The sequence below is a fragment of the Euprymna scolopes genome, chromosome 18, assembly GCF_053919585.1.
Source record: "Euprymna scolopes isolate OS-2025 chromosome 18, ASM5391958v1, whole genome shotgun sequence".
In the NCBI taxonomy this organism is placed as follows: Eukaryota; Metazoa; Mollusca; class Cephalopoda; order Sepiida; family Sepiolidae; genus Euprymna; species Euprymna scolopes.
In genome coordinates, this window is record NC_136499.1 from 97139748 (window position 1) to 97158039 (window position 18292).

General features: G+C 34.5%; 1 protein-coding gene across 1 annotated transcript in view; it reads left to right on the top strand.

Moving 5' to 3' along the window:
• The window catches only part of LOC145297699 (E3 ubiquitin-protein ligase ZNF598-like), a 44474-nt gene that overhangs the window by 9262 nt on the left and 16920 nt on the right, over nucleotides 1-18292 (top strand). The window contains exons 2-3 of the mRNA XM_080143898.1: nucleotides 12178-12429; nucleotides 15137-15351. Coding sequence (XP_080000024.1) covers nucleotides 12178-12429; nucleotides 15137-15351 — 467 coding nt within the window. The remainder of the gene's footprint in view (nucleotides 1-12177; nucleotides 12430-15136; nucleotides 15352-18292) is intronic.

Here is an 18292-nt window from a genome sequence, read left to right on the forward strand (position 1 = left end):
GTCCCCCAGGGGTCCATCCTGGGCCCAACTCTCTTCCTGATCTACATCAATGATCTCTCAAAACACATACTTAAATCATTTGTTGACATCTATGCTGATGATACGACCATCTATGGCAACACATCAAAGGCCGTAAATGACAAAGCTCTCTCTGATTTTCTCTCCTTTGATCTTGAGCACGTGGTACAGTGGGGAAGAGGTGGCTGGTTACTTTTAATGCATCTAAAACCAAGCTCATATCTTTACATCATCAACGCTCTGATCCCCATCTAGCATCAATTGAAATGGATGGCTCTCGTCTTGGGGAGTCTTCATGTTTTGACAAGCTCCTGGGTTTGGCCTTTACTCCTGATCTGAAATGGAACACGTATATCAAGTCTGTTGCTCAGGCTGCTGGGAAAATGATGGGATTATTCTATCGCTCCAGAAGATATCTCACTACTGATCTCTATCTCTATAAAAGCCAAGTACGTCCAAAGATGGAGTACTGCTGCCACATCTGGGCTGGAGCTTCTAAAAACAGCCTCTCCTGCCTTGACAAAGTACAAAATAGACTTTGTGGCTTAGTGGGGAATGCCCTTTTCTCTTCCCTGCAACCTCTCTCCCACAGAAGAGATGTTGCGAGCCTGTCTTTGTTTTATCGTTATTTCCATGGCAAGTGCTCGTCCGAGCTCCAATCTCTGGTCCCCCCCTCGCCAATCTTTCACAATAAACGTCTAACTAAAACCACTGTCAGTAATTTCCCCCACTCTTTATCTGTGCCTAAATCAAAACGTACATTCCATGAACAAAGCTTCTTTCTGAGAAGTGCATGCCTGTGGAACTCTCTTCCGTTTGCCTGTTTCCCACCTGACTACAACCTGGATGTCTTCAAGTCCAACATAAACAAATTCCTGATTAATCACCCCCTTAAGTAAGACACTTTATCAAATCTTCAATACCAACGATTACTACGATATTATCCCATTGATTACTGTACACACAATAACCCGTATTCCCGTGTAACAGCCTTTCAGAAAAGGTCATGATGATGTGTAACATTCAGATTGAACGTAGACAAACATTCTGACTACATGTAGATTTTACTATCTTCTTTTTTCCATCACTTGTTACACATTGCTATTTTAAAATTTCAATGAATTGAAGCTGAATGTTAGGTCTCAATCCTGTTATTCTGGAGTGTTACCTCAGACACGATTAGTGTTAGGGTTAATGAAGGGCATATTTATGTTCATTATTGTCAGGTAATTCCACAAAAATATTTATTAAATTTGACAAAATTATCTCCCTTTATCCTTTGGCAGCCATCTTGGTTTTAGCCTTATAAAAAGTCATCATGGCAGATAAATTATTTCGGTTACTGTCAGTTAACGTACTTTCTAACTTCCGGCGTAGTGCTACTGGAAATGGTGACAAGGCAGATCAGTTCCTTCACTTTTTTCTTTCATGCCTATATCTCCCTTATGCATGTTTATTACTATTTTTAATGTTTTTCCGATCTTTCTTTTATTTAATAATCATTGAAAATGGTTTTTATAATTTCATAAACCTTTCTTATAAAATTTTAAATCAAATATTTTTTTTACATTTTCTTATTAAAAGTGCAAATAAAGACTGATTGTGTTATTTTTATATGTATAATTTTGTTGATTTTTATTGTATACTTTTCAATAATGGCCTTTTCTTATATTCAAACAATAAATCGCTTCACAATAGAAATACTGAAGAACAATAAGAGTGAAGGAACTGATTGTTCTTGTCACTGTTTCCGGTAGCACTATGTTAGTATTACGTTAGCTGACTATAACCATTATTTTTGCTCCTTTATTCTTTTTCCTTATTTTCTTCATTATTTTTGGCCTTCTTTGTTTTTCTACTTCTTGCATACATTTAATAAACTTAACAAAATGAAATGACTTTTTTAAGGTCACATGTTAACTGTGATTAAAAGTTGTTGTTTTTGTTTTTATTTTTTTTATTCAATTTTCACCCCAAACAAGGCACAGTGCCACTTTGAAGCAGGGGGCTACTATTAGGGACTTAATTAGCGGGGTCATTATGAAGGGAGATGAGTAGAAAGATGTTTGTTAACATACACTTGAACTTCTGCATATCAGTGCAGTTGGGAAAACAGAATCCCGGAAGGGAGTTCCAAAGACCCGCAGTTCTGGGGAAGAAACTATTGGAGTAAAAGGCTTTCTTGCACCTAGGGATCTCTACTGTAAAGGGATGAGACTTAGTAGCTTGTCGGGTTTGTCAGGGGTAGTTACGTCGGGGAGGTACAAGTGTTTGCAGTTCGTCAGAGCATTCACCATTAAAATATTTGTAGAACAGGCAAAGGGATGCAACATCTCGTCGATGGGACAGAGGCTGAAGCCTAGATGACAGTGCAGGACCTATCAGGTTGGCGACCAGGGTTGGATCAAATACTGACTTTTAACAATTGAAATACAAATACAAATACTTTCGTTAAGGTTACCAGAAATACAAATACAAATACTTTTATTCCTAACTCTAAAAATACAAATACAAATACTAACGCTAAAAATACAAATACAAATACAAATACTTTTATTCCTCAATCTCAAAATACAAATAAAAATACAATAACTGATTTAAACAATCTGAAAATATGCGAAGAAAAGAAGAAAAAAGAAGAAATATTTCCTTCCAAATTTGACATCTACATTACACTCTATATCATGTCCTCATTGCATTTTATCATCATTAGAGCTCTGAAAGTTTCCGGGCCAAGTTTGGCTCGCTCTGGGGTATAAAAATTACCAGCCTTGCTGAAAACTCTTTCAGATGGTGCCGATGTTGCACAGCACCCTAGAATATTTCTGGCGAAAGGCTTCAAAATCTTGAAGCTCTTGTTTTCCCGCCAGTACCTCAGTGGGTTGACGTCAAAAGCCAGAACACATTCTTCTAAGTAGGAATCGAGTTCTGCCTTTACCGCTGTAGTGTCGCTTATTGATGGACTTACATTTAGCTTCCCAGCTGGTGGCATGTAGGCAAAAAGACGAGGGCGTTTTGCATTCATGTCAGCCTCGTCTTGATTTGTGTTCACGGTCATGAAAAACTTCCTCTCTTGAACTGTGTTCTTCAAAGACAACTAAGTTGACTGCGAAATAATTAGGTCCACAATCTTCGAAATATTTTTATTTTTCATTTTTTCACATGACAGACATGACAGCTTAAACCTGGGGTCCATGACAGCTGCAGCAATGACATCAGTCCTATCAAGAAACGGATGCAATCTCTTTTTGATAGAAGACTGTAGTGCATTAGCCAACTTTAAGCAGTAGGTTGGTTTACTTTCCATGAATAGTTTGAGGCTGTGTTCAAGGCCAAATACAACTGGTGCAACGCAAGAAAGTGTCACCATGTTTTCTCCTTCCACTTGCGACATTGCCTCTTGGAATGGGTCCAAAATTTGCACCACTTCTTTTAGCATTGCTATTTCCACTACGTTCAATTCTCGTATGTTCTTGCACGATCCTAGGAGACAAATAGCTGAGTTGACGCCATTGACATCTTTGAGAACTGACTTAAGCATAGTCAGTTGAGAGTTCCATCTAGTAGCATTAGCAGCCTGCAGTGAAATCCCAATATTTTAAACATTTAGGTGTGAGATTCGCTTAGTGCGAGAGGGTGTAAATCCATGAATGGGAGTGGGAGGTCAAAAGTTTTTTTTTTTAAATCTACAAGTTTAGACATCCAAACAACTGTTTAAATTACTTTATTATAACTTTTTCTTTAATAATCCATATTTAATAAATATTTATATAAAATTATCCGAAAAAGGCCAAATTTGAAGCATAAATTTGAAAAAAAACAAAAATTTTGAAAGCCAAACTGCTTCAAAAAAAGCCAAATTCGCGAAATTTGGCCTTAAAAAAGCCAAGCTGGCAACCCTGAATTGAAGCTACTTGACTCACAGACTTATCATCACTCAACTAGCAGCAGCATGTGTGACTGGAAGTGGACAGGGCTGGTAGACTGGTACACGTACGCAACATGTATGTGAACAGGGTTGGATCAAATACTGACTTTTAACAATTGAAATGCAAATACTTTCGTTTAGGTTACCAGAAATACAAATACAAATACTTTTACTCCTAAGTCTAAAAATACAAATACAAATACATTTATTCCTAAATCTAAAAATACAAATACAAATACAATTACATTAAAATTGTATTTAAATACAATTGAAATACAAATACAATTGTATTTGATCCAACCCTATTGGCGACTCTTTTGAACCCTGTCGAGGAGCGAGAGACAAGCAGCAGATGCACCAGCCCAGATGTGACAACAGTACTCCATACATGGGCGAATGGTGACCTTATAGAGGTATAGGATACTGTCAGGCGTAAGTAGTTTTCTAGCACGGTAGAGGGAGCCAACCTTCCTTGCAGCAGCCTTGGCAATGCTCTCAATGTATCTATTCCAGTTCATATTCCCTGTAAACATTAGGCCGAGGAGTTTAAAAGAAGTACTTTCAGGCAAGTTAGTACAGACCTGATTATTTTTTGTACAGCATGCAGTGTTCGTGTCAAGCAAGGAGAATGTAGAAAAAATATCAGCTGTGTTTACTTGTAAGCTGGCAATCTCATGAGTTAACAAGACTTCAGGGTATCTAATATGCATATGAAAGGCAGACGGTTTCTATAAAAAGCTTGTTGATCAGAGAATGGAGTCTTTTTGGCAGAAATGAGTTTTGTCATATGTTTGACTTTTGAGACCTGGTATTTGTGAGAAGGAGAGGAAGAATCAACTGTGTATTTAAATTTCAGTACCGAGAATTCTAAAGGAGAAGAATAGTATATTGGTTTAACATTGATTGCAATGTGGATGGAATCGATTTTGAACGTTTTCTTTGGTTTAAAAGCAGTATAAAAGGACTAAAATACATGACATTTTTGTCTTTTTAAACTTTAATTTGAGTTAAAAATTACTTTCTATGCAATGGTTTAAAACCATGAAAATCAAGTTTGGATAAATATTCTGATAGTAAATACATTTTGAAATTTTGTGTCTGAATTTTTGAGATGAAGATTAATTATTTAGATTATTGTTCTCATCTTTGTTATCTTCATAATGTTTCGGTCGATATAACCTCAGAGATTCAATCTTCAGTGCAGACGACACTCAAATTACAATTGTGAATTACTTAGGACTTTTATTCAGTCATGGCTGACAGAACAAGAGTATGCCATCCCAATGGTTAAATAAATGGTTCCATTTAAAATTCTGTACAGATTACTGAGTCTGATAGGATACACCTGGAGAAGGCCAAGAGTTTGCATCAACCGAAATGTGAAAATAACATTTAAGATGAGAACAATAGTCTGAAGAATTAAAAAAAATACTGATTTTTGAAATGTTTACTTACATGTGTTTATCATGACACTTGAAAATTAAATGTTTTTAAAAATTTCTCACATAAATTAAAGGTACAAGTCAATTCTTAAAAGAAAATTTAGTAGTAACTCTGGAGCACCAAACATGTGTTGGACCTTTTACAATTTTTAACATAATCTTCTATAAATATAAAAGCGAAAATGTATGTATGCATGTATGTGTGTTCGCTTTTTCTGTATGCCTACAAAAGGCTTTTTTCAGAGAAGCGGTCGGTCGCTTCACAACTTTTTAAAGCTTTTTATATCACATATAAATCGTAATATCTCAGTTAACAACGAAGCTTGCCTGTCTATTTAATTTGCTCGATTTCGGTAAGATAAATATTCAACATTTGTCGCTCGCCGCATGTGGGTTAGTCTTTTTCCTATAACATCTTGGGAAAATAAAAATCATGCAGTCAAACTTGACTTCATTAACTCCTTAAAACGGGCACCTGCCAAATCCAAGTAATTAATTCAAACGTGTTTCCATTAGCATCTCGCGGTGGGGCAATGGTTAACGTTGCAGTTTTTTTTTTTTTTTTTTTTTTTTTTTTTTTCACACTTTAATTTACAACTTTGCCTCAACGGTTCGGGTTAGATCCTTACCTACCAAAACATTTTTTTTACCGAACCCTGGATTTTCCACACACACCTACAAACACCCGGACAACGCCGGGTACCCCTCGCTAGTCTAATATATAAAAGGCAAAATGTCTATGTGTGTCTCACAAAAACTTCCGACAGATGTGCTGAAATGTGACAAAATTGGTATCATTTTAAAGATCGGTCTCTCTGATGACAAATATTGAAAAATTGGCCAAAAACATTAATTCCTTCACCCTTAACTAAGCAGTTTTCTACAAAGAGGCGGTGTCGCTTTTTATCATCGACATTTTCGCAAGTCATCGTCTCCTTTTAATTGACTAACCTAAATTCCAGCGCTCACGACTTCCAGTTTCACGCTGGATGCATCAGCTTAAACGTTGTATAAATGAGTCTATTTACTGGTGGCATGTCTACTTGTGTTCATGTATTTCATGTGATCGTCTCTAGTTATGTGTATATCTGTAACAGCCTATTTTTGTGTATGTGTGCATGTTTATCGCCACTCTTAAATCAATGAACCTATTTCTTAAAAAGATGGATACAATTCTCCGTGGTGTACATCGGAAAGTAGAGAAACATATCTTCCATCTGGTTGATCTTGCATTGACGGATCCTTGGAAAAAACTGAAATATGGAGATTCTTCCAACAGAAATCTTGCTAGTATTTACAGCCTTTATTTTCTGGTGCAACCCCATTGGAAAAGGTACGCTGGTGTTCAGTTCTATATCTTAATTATTGACATCCCCTGCTTGGGGTCATCACAATTTGTTGACTGTCTGTCTTGACCGCCAATTGCCAACTCTTGTTACAGAATGACTTGACTAACTCATTAAGTGTATTATCAAGCTATCGCGTCGCGTCATTAACTCCACGTAACATTAAGATCATCTGATGCCATTACTAAAACTCATCTCCATTTTTTTTTTTTATGTTTTAACATTCTTGTTTGTTTTAACATTCCTACTTTAAGATGCCTGATAACTAATTAATGTAACTATTTTTCTTCTTCTAAAACATAACTTTTTGTATCGATAACATTTTTTTTTCTATCTAAACAACAATAGTTGTTCTCGGCCTTCGGGCCGGGATCAAATTGTAGTATCTGTTCTGCAGATGCTGCACTTAAGATAATTTGTACCAGTCAATGAAGGGAAGACCCTCTATACTGGGACAATTATTATTTTTGGTAACCAGAGTGCCTCCTTTTTGCCTACTTTTAGGGGAGCTGGTTTTTATCCCAGATTAAAAACGGCCTTGTGCCTAATTTGCTTTGGTGGGGAAGCAAATAAATACCCTAAACAACAATAATCAACTATCCACAGGACTAACCAGTATTTTCCGAGAAGCTAATGACAGGACAAAAGTTGTAATATTTGTTTTATTCTCCATTTAACAGGGTAGTCAAAATCTATAAAAAAAAAATGTTAATGTGTGCATATGAGAATAAATTTTAAATTAAGAAAATGAAGGTCAAAGTCAACTTGCTTTATTTGACTTCAAAGTTAGAAATATATCTTGTATATTTTAGATTCATCCAAGTATTTTTTATATAGGCTGGAATGATAAAATTACCACCCCAGAAAAGATACCATGATTCCATTTCCGTTTGATGAAAACCAGTTTGTTTTTTTGTTGTAGACCATCTACTAGTTGGCCAGTTTTGTACAAATCCTAAGAGCGATAGGAACCTTCTATCATGTCTGAAAGTGACACAATGTTCAACGAACGAGATCAAAGATGCTTCACTGTACAACCACGACTACCGAGAGAGAAGGCCGGTAAATATGACAGCGTGATGTCATTACCATATCAACATGTAGGTAAAAGGTGCCTAATGTTTCCTGTGTTCAACCACGTGAACCTGCTAATAGCCATAGAAAATATTTTTCGTTACCTTAAAAAAATAACTGTTGTAATTTTATGAAGGTAGTTTGAACGTGCATTTTTTTTTCTTCTAAAGAGAAAAAACAAGTCTCCATTTGGATAATTATATAATTGCAATTATTTTAATTGCACATTGGGATAATTTTAATCTAACAAAATATAACGGTAAGTGGACTTGTTTTTAAACTTTTATTTCTGTCGAAGAAAGTCGAATATTTCATTTTATTTTATTTTTTTTTAAACTGCAAAACAAACAATTTTTATATGAGAATATTTTTCAGTCCATTCTTTTAATAATAAATAAAACTTTTCATTGAGTATTTCCAAATATTTTAAAGTTAGAAGCATTTTTCACAACGTTTTTTGTTTATTTAACTAAGATGATCAATTACTTCAATATTTTAGCACCGGGAATAATTTATTTCTTTGAAATATATTTAAAACTGTTAGGTTTTTGTTTGTTTTATAACATTTTATCTGTAAATAATTTACATGACTGAAATGGGAAATTAGGAAATTCTCTGTTCTTTCCCAAGACATACAAACACATTCCTCTTAAAAATTAATTAACTAATCAGGTTTAAAGTTTTGATATGAACTAAAAATAAAGAGTACATTAAATTTGAGGCAAAAAAAAGGCCAAAAACATTATTTGAATATGTAAGAAAAAATAAATATAACAAAAAATAAAAATATTTAGTGTGAAAAATATAACAATAAAATAAATTAAAATAAAAACAAGCATGAAATAACAGTATGAATCAAGTTTGATTAAAGAAATAAAAAAAATTCAAAAAATAAAATAAATGCACACTAAATTACAAAAAAAAGTGTATGAATTATATACAAAGAAAGTGAAAGAAAACCTCAGGGAGCAGCCATTAACTTGAAACCAGTTTATGCAGGGTCCACGTTCCTCGTGAAATGCCAAAAAAAAACAAAAACAAAAAAAACTGTAGATAACATTGACAGGCACCACACCAACTAGGGAGGATGGAAAGTCCGAGGTGTGAGAGTACTAACCAGATCTCCACTGGAAGTGTGCAGTTCAAATCTGGTACCTTGAGGAAGCATTTTGTCATCCAAACCCCAGGAAACACCAATGGCCAATACTAACAAGAAATCAATGGCAAATGGCTGTTACGATAACGTGCAATCATCTGCACGAGTGGTCAAGAGGTGGAGAACATTGGAAATCTGGGGAGACTTGTTGTCACTGAGTCTCCAGCAAATACCACAGGTTACTGCCAGCGAGCGATCACTGATGATGGCCTGTGTGAGACAACTCCTAATGAGTGAAATCATGATAATAATCCGCTCCCAAATCCTCCCTCCCCCAATTTAATATCGTAGATGTTTACTATATTTTCTTAGTTTTTAATCATTGTTCACATTATGGTATGATTGTCTTTTAGTAGTTATGTGAACTTCACTTCCGTATTCATGTATTCCTCACTGATCTGAAAATGAAACGTATAGCGGAGTATAGGATTCCTAACCATGTAACTGATGAAAATACGCTACACATTTTGATGAAAAACATGGGGGGGGGGGAATGGATAAAGAAGAACAGAAAACCAAAACTTTAAATATAATTTCTGTATTAAAAGTAATAGTTATTTAAATATTAGATTGTATATTGTTTTAAAATTGCATAATTTTACATAGATAATATTTTATATTGAACTAGCAGAGGTGCCCGGCGTTGCCTGGGTGTAAAAGAAAAAAAAAATTTGGCAGGGCGGTAGGGTCGAACCAGAGGCAGATAGCCTGACAACTTACCACAACACTGCATAGGCAGAGAAGTGAGGAAGGGTAAAATTAAACATTTAAAAAAGCAGGTGGTTGGTTAAACGAACATGAACGTGTGGTTTTCTAGGTCAAACATCATGCCATAGTAGTAGTAGAGAAAATGAAATCACAGCACAAATTTTGTAACATAAAAGTTGCTGAAATAAAAGATATTTATGACCTCCTTTCGTAAATCGGAGATATTATCATCTAGGGAGTATATAAAAAATTGTAAGAAAGAGTGAACCCTCCAACCCACCCCACCGTGAAAAAAGTTTTTGGCGGACTTATGAAAAAAATGCACACACAAACACATTTTCGCTTTTATATTATAAAGTTCAGTTTTATTATTAATCAAATTCGGTTCCTTTCTTTTCTTTTTTAACATGTTTTAATGCTCGTTTTTTAAAATTCCCTCATATAGTATTGACAGTGACAGTTTGACAAATCTTACCTACATTGCCTGCAGGCATTTTTCAGTTAACAAGCCTTCTATATCTCGGTGGCCATAGTACAACTCATGCTCTCTACCGATCCAAGTTATAACAACAGGACCACTACCAGCATCCTAAAAATACATCGCTGGATTGCCACGAATAACAGAGACATGCCAAAGGTGATGAAAACAAAGTTACTGGCCACGATTATGGTCTTTGGTGTGGTTTCAAGTGAGAGCCACATCATATTTTTGAAGTCGGCTTGAAAGTCAACACCAAAGTGTGCCTGGATGTACTGAAGAGTGTCGTGATCCTCTGGTGCAATCAGGTAGTCTGTGACAGACACTGAATGTAGCAGCAGGACTTTGCGCTGGCCCACAAGTCCAAAGAGACCCAGGCTTGGTTTCAGGAGGAGTGCTACGACTTTTCACCCTTCTCTCACTGCCCCTCACCTCCTCCTCAGACCTGAACTTGCTGGACTACTTCGTTTGGTCATACATTGAGAACATCACCAACAGGACCTCCCACAACACCAAAGCCAGCCTGATTGTTGCCATCCGGCAAGTATTTGCCGAGCTCCTGCCGGCGCTTATGGAAAAGGCATGCTCTCAGTTCTGGACCCGTATCTAAGCAGTAATTGAGGCTGAAGGCGGCTACATTGAATAGATGCCGGCTCTACTACATAATTAAGTTATTAAAATAAAGCTGCAGTGTTGTTTTCTTTAGGGCGACAATTTTATCGTTCCACCCCGTATATTGTTTATGTGATGTCAGTCACAAGGTAAGTTGCATATTAGTTTTGAAAAAGGACATTTTTTTAAATGAACTATTATTTGTAATTGTTGTTTTAATTCAATAATTGTTTTGATTTTAATAAAACAATTCTATTCCACAACATAGTTTTATTTCCAGAAGAAATATTTAGCATTCGTGTTCAAATGTTACTTTCTTTAGAGCAACCGACTTGATTTTCAATAAGTTGTTTATAAATTGCAAGTGAAAAGCAAATTGATTTCTTTTTCTTCACATTTAAAAGATAAATTTGTATAAAAATTAACATGTTAATGCTATAAATGAGAAAGATTTTATTTCGTTTTTCTAGCAAAGTTATCAAAGAAATAGTTTAATAGAAATAGTAACTTTTAACTAGTGAACTTTGTAAAATGATAGTGAGCCAGCAAATATATATATTACATAGAAAAATGTGAGCATGGAAAGTAATATGGTTAAGCTTAAACATGGAAAAGTAAAGAACTAGTTGTTAAAACTGAAAAAGAAACGGACAAGATATTTTAGTAAAAAAATGTAATAAATTTATAACTTAAAATATTGCAGCATTAAGAACTGATTATAGAACATTATAAATTGAATTAAAAAAAAAAATTCTTAATGCTGCAATATTTTAAATTATAAATTTATTATATTTTTTACTAGAATATCTTGTCCCTTTTCTTTTCCAGTTTTAACAACTAGTCCTTTACTTTTCCATGTTTAAGCTTAACCATATTACTTTTCATGCTCACATTTTTCTATGTAATCCATGATTTTTCCAGGTTTCCAATAAATTCTTTTTAATTTCAATCTTATTTTTTTTTTCTCCCATAAACACGTATGTAATAACAATGTACAGCACTAGTCTGCTTTCAATAAAATACCTCTAATTATCTCCCTTTCATGCTTTCATTCTGTCTATTTCACAAGTTCTCTTTTCGCGACAATAGTTGCTGACGCGACAATGTTGCTATGGAAACAGTCATAAAAAGCGTCGTTCACCTCCTTACATATTTTTAAGATTTTGAACACCAGAAAATTCATAACTTTTGTTTTACTGAATGAAAATTGAAAATTTTTTTACAATATATCTGAGAAAGTGATCTATAAACTGTAATAATTGTTTGAAATTTGGTCCAAAAATGAGTGAGTGGTGAAGCTTTAAAAGCAGTTCTTAATGACTAAAACTGCCACTTAACCAACCATATATTCAAACACTACCATGTTTGCATGATATATAATGTTTAATGAAATTTACTTTCTTTTATCTTTTCAGGTGGTGCTTGTGAAAAACTTACAGAAATTTGAGGACATAAAATATAAGGATCTTATGTATGCCAATGAAAAATATAAGATGCTATTTGAAAGTTCTGATGTGGCCAAAAAATTCAACCATTTGATTTCCCATTTCTGTCCACTTTGCGACGAAGCTGGGCCAGAGGGTTTTCCTAAATTTTCTCTACTCAGAACACATGTTAGACATGAGCACAAATTATTCTATTGTGAATTATGTGCGAAAAATCTTAAGGTAAGCATCTTTAAAGGGAGGGGGTGCATGTACTTTTGTGTCTTGTGAGTTTTTTTGTTTTTTTTTGTTTTTTTTAAATTAATCACCTATACCAATCTTGTGTGGTAATGTATAAAGTAGTATCTTTTTGTAAAGGTAGAAACTTTAATTTGTGTTAGTATGGTGTGGAAATGAATTGTTTACAATAGGGATTTTATTCACTGACCCAAAAAGGGTTGATATGAGGGTTTGGCACACTTATTAGTCTTTCTCTATATAGGAACCATCCAGAGTTATGCATTTCTCTTTGTTTAATGCAGCTCTGGAGACCATTTTGTAAAACACCCCAGGTTGGTCCTCCAACCACAATGTAACTTTTTAAATCAAGATTTGATCATCTGGAAAACACTTTGTTTTCAAAAATAACTTTGTGACTGGAAAGAGATGAAAAGTCAGAGGGCGCAAGATCAGGAGGGTGGGAGGATGAAGGAGTATTTCATAGCCATGCATTTGTGCTTCTGATCTGGTGACATGTACATTGTGAACCGGAGCGGTGTCTCACAGGAGGAAGATACCGTTGTTGATCTTTCCATGCCTCTTCATTTTGATAGCTTCTCTTAATTTCCTCAGAAATGGATCATAATAGGCTCTAATAATTATGGTACCCTTTGCTAGGAAATCTGTTATCACTACTCCGTCCTGGTTCTAGAAGACTGTGAGCATAACCTTGCCAACAGAGAACTGTACCCTTGTCTTCTTTAGAGTTGGTGTGTTTAATTGCTTCCACTAGATTAACTGGGCTTTGATCTCTGGATCATAGTGATAAACCCAGGTTCATTCTATGTAATCATTCTTTTGAGAAACTTATCTTATTGGCTATCTGTCCATAGCCTTGATGCCCTGGAGTGGCATAGGCCATTTGCAACTTTGTAGATGCTTTTGTAGTTTTCTTTTTTCAGGGTGAGGATGCCAGCCCCACACCCAACCTTTCTCAGAAGGTACATACAGCGTCTAGCCTTCCCAAATAGTCACCCATCTGGTACTGGCCAGACTCAACATTGCTTAACTTTGGTGATCTGGCGACTACCGGTGTGTTAACATGATTGTGCTGTACATCATTTTCTTGGCACATCTCCAAATTCATCCTCAAGCATTCAATGCACTCTTGCTTCTGGAAAAGTGTCAACAACCTGGGAATACATCTGGTAGAAGCATTATACATATGCAAATGATCATGAATGATAATTTCCACACACCATGTACAATAGGTACGGGCAAAATGAGGTCCGATACTCAAAATGTTTGACCCATCCCTTTACTTAAAAAATCACCAAAAATCAGGAAATTAACCAATTTTAATGAAATTTTCAGTATTTATCAAATAATGATCACGGAATATAATGAACTAATTATTTTTATTTAAATCTTAGTGGAAATGTATTATTTTGTTGAAACAAAAAATACCTTCACTAAAGTTATGGTTTTTAGTTATAAATAAAATATGCAAGAATTTATTTATTTTTTTTTATATAAATAAAGCATTGTAATTTGTAACAATAAAAATAAAATAATTTTTACAGGAACATTACGAAAAATGCCCCTAAAGTCCATATTAATGAATTCAATATAACTCTAAGAAAAATGAATTTCTCGAACTACCGATATTATTACTGAATTAAGCCTTGTTTATTTAACGTTTTCACAAAAAAATTATAATTGTAAAAAATATTTTTACTTTTTTTTTTAAATTACAGGTTTCGCATAATTTTTATATGCAAGATTTTAATAATTTCCTTGCTTGCAAAAACGTGAAACTTTCGGCGTAACATTTGTTATATAATTGAACAATAATTAAAAAAAAAATTAGTTTAAAAACAGAAACATAGAAAAATAATTAAATTAAAAAATGGAAAAATTTATACAAACGTTCCGAATAGGAATGTATGGATGCACGTCTGGGGGGGGGGGGCGTTTATCACCTCCCCCTCCTCCTCCCTTTTAATTACATGACGTCATTTTCACAGTCTTTCGACTGGCTGAAATTTTGGGCCTCCGTATATTCCGTGTTTAGAAAAACTTTAGTTTGTTGCGTATTGTGAATGGCAGAATCACTCAGTTTTGGGCTAATTAATTTGTTTTGTACAAACAAGGTGTTTTTTTTTTTTTTTGTTTTTTTTTAAATTTAATTCAGTATTTTAGGACTTTACTAATAATCTCTGAAATAGACCCAGAAAACTAACATTTATCTTTTAAAGGATTTTTACAATAAATTTATTTAACTTCAAAATTTAGCTGAATTGAGTAGCTTGCCGTGAAAACAATTCTCATAACTTTTTTTTCACATGTACAAATATTTTTTTCTTTTTGATAATTAAGTTTAGCCCTTATTCTTTCAAATACAATCAAAAAGTAGTCGGAAACCTACAAAAAAATTGTGATAAATCTGCTTTCAAAACTAGGTCCCCCTATCGTTGTCCGCCCATTTTTGCTCATACCTAATGTACTAATTTTGACCTCTTCGGCTATTTGATCAATAGTCATGCATTGATCTTCCAAAATTGCAGCCTCAACTTTTAATGACAGATGCCTTATCAATGGCAGAGAGTAGGGGGCGATCATGTTTGAGTTCACATGCCATAATTGCATATAAAAAAATTGCATATAAAAAAAATATTGCAAAACTTGACTCTCTTGTAACTGCATCATTTCACTTTAACTGTTCTTTTAGATTTTCACCTTCGAACGAAAACTATACAATCAACACGAACTTGGAAGACATCGCAATGAAGGTGATCCAGATGACACGTCATACCGTGGACATCCCATGTGTCAGTTTTGTCGACAACGCTATTTGGATATAGATGAATTATACAGACATCTTCGAAAGGACCATCTTTTTTGTCACTTCTGTGATGTTGATGGCTATGCTAATCAATATTATAAGTAAGGATTTTTTTTTTTTAATAAAAATGTTTATAATTATATTGTTGTATTTCCTATATCTTCATTTTCAGCCTCACATCGCTTGCACACAGGCATTACCTCTTCCTTTGTGGTTTCTATAAATATACATGTTTGATTCTTGTAGCCAATTTTCTTTGTCTTCAGCAAAAACAATTTAAATGTCTCAGAAATGAGTTTTTATTAAAGTATTTTTATAATTAACTGTCAACTTTAATTTTCATTACAAAAGTAATGTATCCTATTTTTTTTTAACTAAAAAAAAAAAAAAAAATAGTTGAAGAGCTACAAAGACTAGTGGTACTATTTAAAACTAGCGATCTTTTGTGCTCCAGGATTTATTTTTGTACATAGTCACTACCCTTCTCAATGCACTTTTGCCAGCGATGGGGTGATGGTTGTGCATAGGTGTACAGAACGCACTTTGTCACTCACATCTTCATCGCCACTCTGAAATCGACGAACCTATCTCCTAATTGTGCAACTGTATCGGCTTCGTAAACATTCCACAGGTGCCGATGAATATTGATTGGTTCAATTTTTTCTGTATGGAGGAATTCAATGACACATTTCTGCTGATAAACATCCATGACAGGGATTGTTTTTTTGGTCAATATCTACAACAGAGAGATGAAACTTTTAGATCTTGAATGCATGAGTTCAGTCATCATAAAAATACAATTTGCAATCCCCTCGAATCCATTTGGGCAGAATAAAAATTATTAGTTTTGGGACACCCTTTGTATGTATATCTATATATAATGTTATATATTCCTCTTCTTTTAGGGGTGGCATAATGTCTGACAAGTCTCAACCAAATAAAATATGTTGATATTTGTAAACATATCTTGTGTGTCTTATGTTCTACTTTAGAAACGCTTCTTGACTGAGGCAGGCATTCTATGATTCTCTTGGGATGAATTCTCGCTGAAATTAAAGTTGAACACAACAACACAAAGAAAAAAAAGAATTTAAAAAAAATGATCTTTTATTTGGCTGTTGTCATTGCTTTCTCTTCTAAGGGAAGGGGGCATTTTTGTTATGTATCTTTGAGACTCTTCCCCTCCTAATTTATCACTAATGTTAAGACATTCTGTCCCTGCGATGTTCGCATCAGAAACCTCAAACGCATAAACCAAAGATTATTTTTAGGACTTATATCCATTGCACCATAGGTCTTTACAAGAATAACATCCAAGATGAAAACCATGTTAGATAATGCAGGGCAACGCCGAAAGTATTGCTAGTTGACGATTGTTATGATCGTTGTAAGATTTGTAAAACTAGAATGTTATCCTGTCAAAATAAATATTTACAGGGAAAATTATTTATGTCAAGATGTTTAATAAATTAAAGAATATAGCACACAATAATTTAAGATAGATTGACCTCTAGAGTCTGATGACTTTTACGTAGAGGTCATTATAAAGTGACGTGGAGTTTAAGTAGTTTTGGGAAATGATACAATGATTTTGTCAGTTAGAAATCAGAAGGGAGAGAGAGCAAAGTCAAGGATCGGGAGTGAGAGTGGATAAAGTTGGATGGTGATGGCTCCCAGTAGAGGGGATCAGAATGCGCTAGTCTAGGACCAGTGGCAGCTTTCCAAGGGCAAATATCGGAAATAAAAGTTGCTGAAGAGACAATCCAAGATTTGTGGATTTATTGGGATGAATCTTTGCAGCTGTTCTCGAGGATCCGTCAAACGAGATCAGGGACAGACCAGGTATGTTTCTCCGATTGGCCCGATGTTACAACCCCAGCAATCTGTTATTTGTCCCTTTTGTTACATGTCTGTTGTAAAAATGTATCTGTTGTCATAATTTTTATACATTACTAGATGTTACACGTACATAATATATACACCCCTCCATGTAATACAGTACGAATATGGCATATTCGTTCTGACACCTGAATGTCATACAGAACCCCTGACAATATTACAATAGTAGTTGAGTAATCCAAATAGATTATTCAGACTACTGGTTTCATGTTGGTGGTTATTCTTGTAAAGACCATCATGCAACAGATATAAGTGCTAAGAGATAGCCAGTTCTAAGTGACAATCTGATGGAGGTTGATTATTCAAGCCTCAGTATATGCAATACTAAGAATATAACTAATTTTTGACTTCTACCGACTCCTGGCTGATAGAATGAGAAATAAAGGGTTCTGTTCGACATTCTGTACAGACTCTCGAACTTGACATTATACACCTGGAAAGGGTTGATTACATCAGCTGAAACATGAAACTAACACCCAAGACGAGAACAGTGGTGCGAATAATACAATTTATGAATCATCATCTGAAATATTTTGAAACAAAAAGGTTATCGAATAATAAAAAAATGTGTTTATTCAGATTGGCACTGATAGCGATAAACAAAAATGAAGAAAAACTTTTATATTATACCTACTTGTCACGGAATGAAGAGTGTATATTCCAAAAATCACAAAAGTTGATCAAACAGTGCAGTTACAGACTAAGCCATGTTTTTCTAGTGAACGGGGAGGGGGGGAGCTAATCAGTGATTATTTTGACAGTTTCCACATGCATTAGAGTTATCTGCTCTTGTTCACCAATTCATTGATTGTAATATGGACGCTTTTTTTACCCTCATTGAAACGGTAAAATTTGATTTTCTATTTGATCAAATTAATTTAGTTGTGGAATTTTTTTGTCTTCATCCGGTGACTTGTACAAGGTGTCCAAAAATGTCACTGAAGGGTTTTGAACTTGGATTCTTTAGTTTTGATATCTTTCTGTAATTTTAACAGAATCTGACTAAGGTAGTGACTTTTTGGACACCCTAAACCCTGCAAGAATTGAAGGAAAACATCAGGAACAAAATAAGGGAGTTAAATCGCAATCCAGAAATTCTGCAATCTGTCATGAATAATGTTTTGGAAAGAGCACAAATATGCA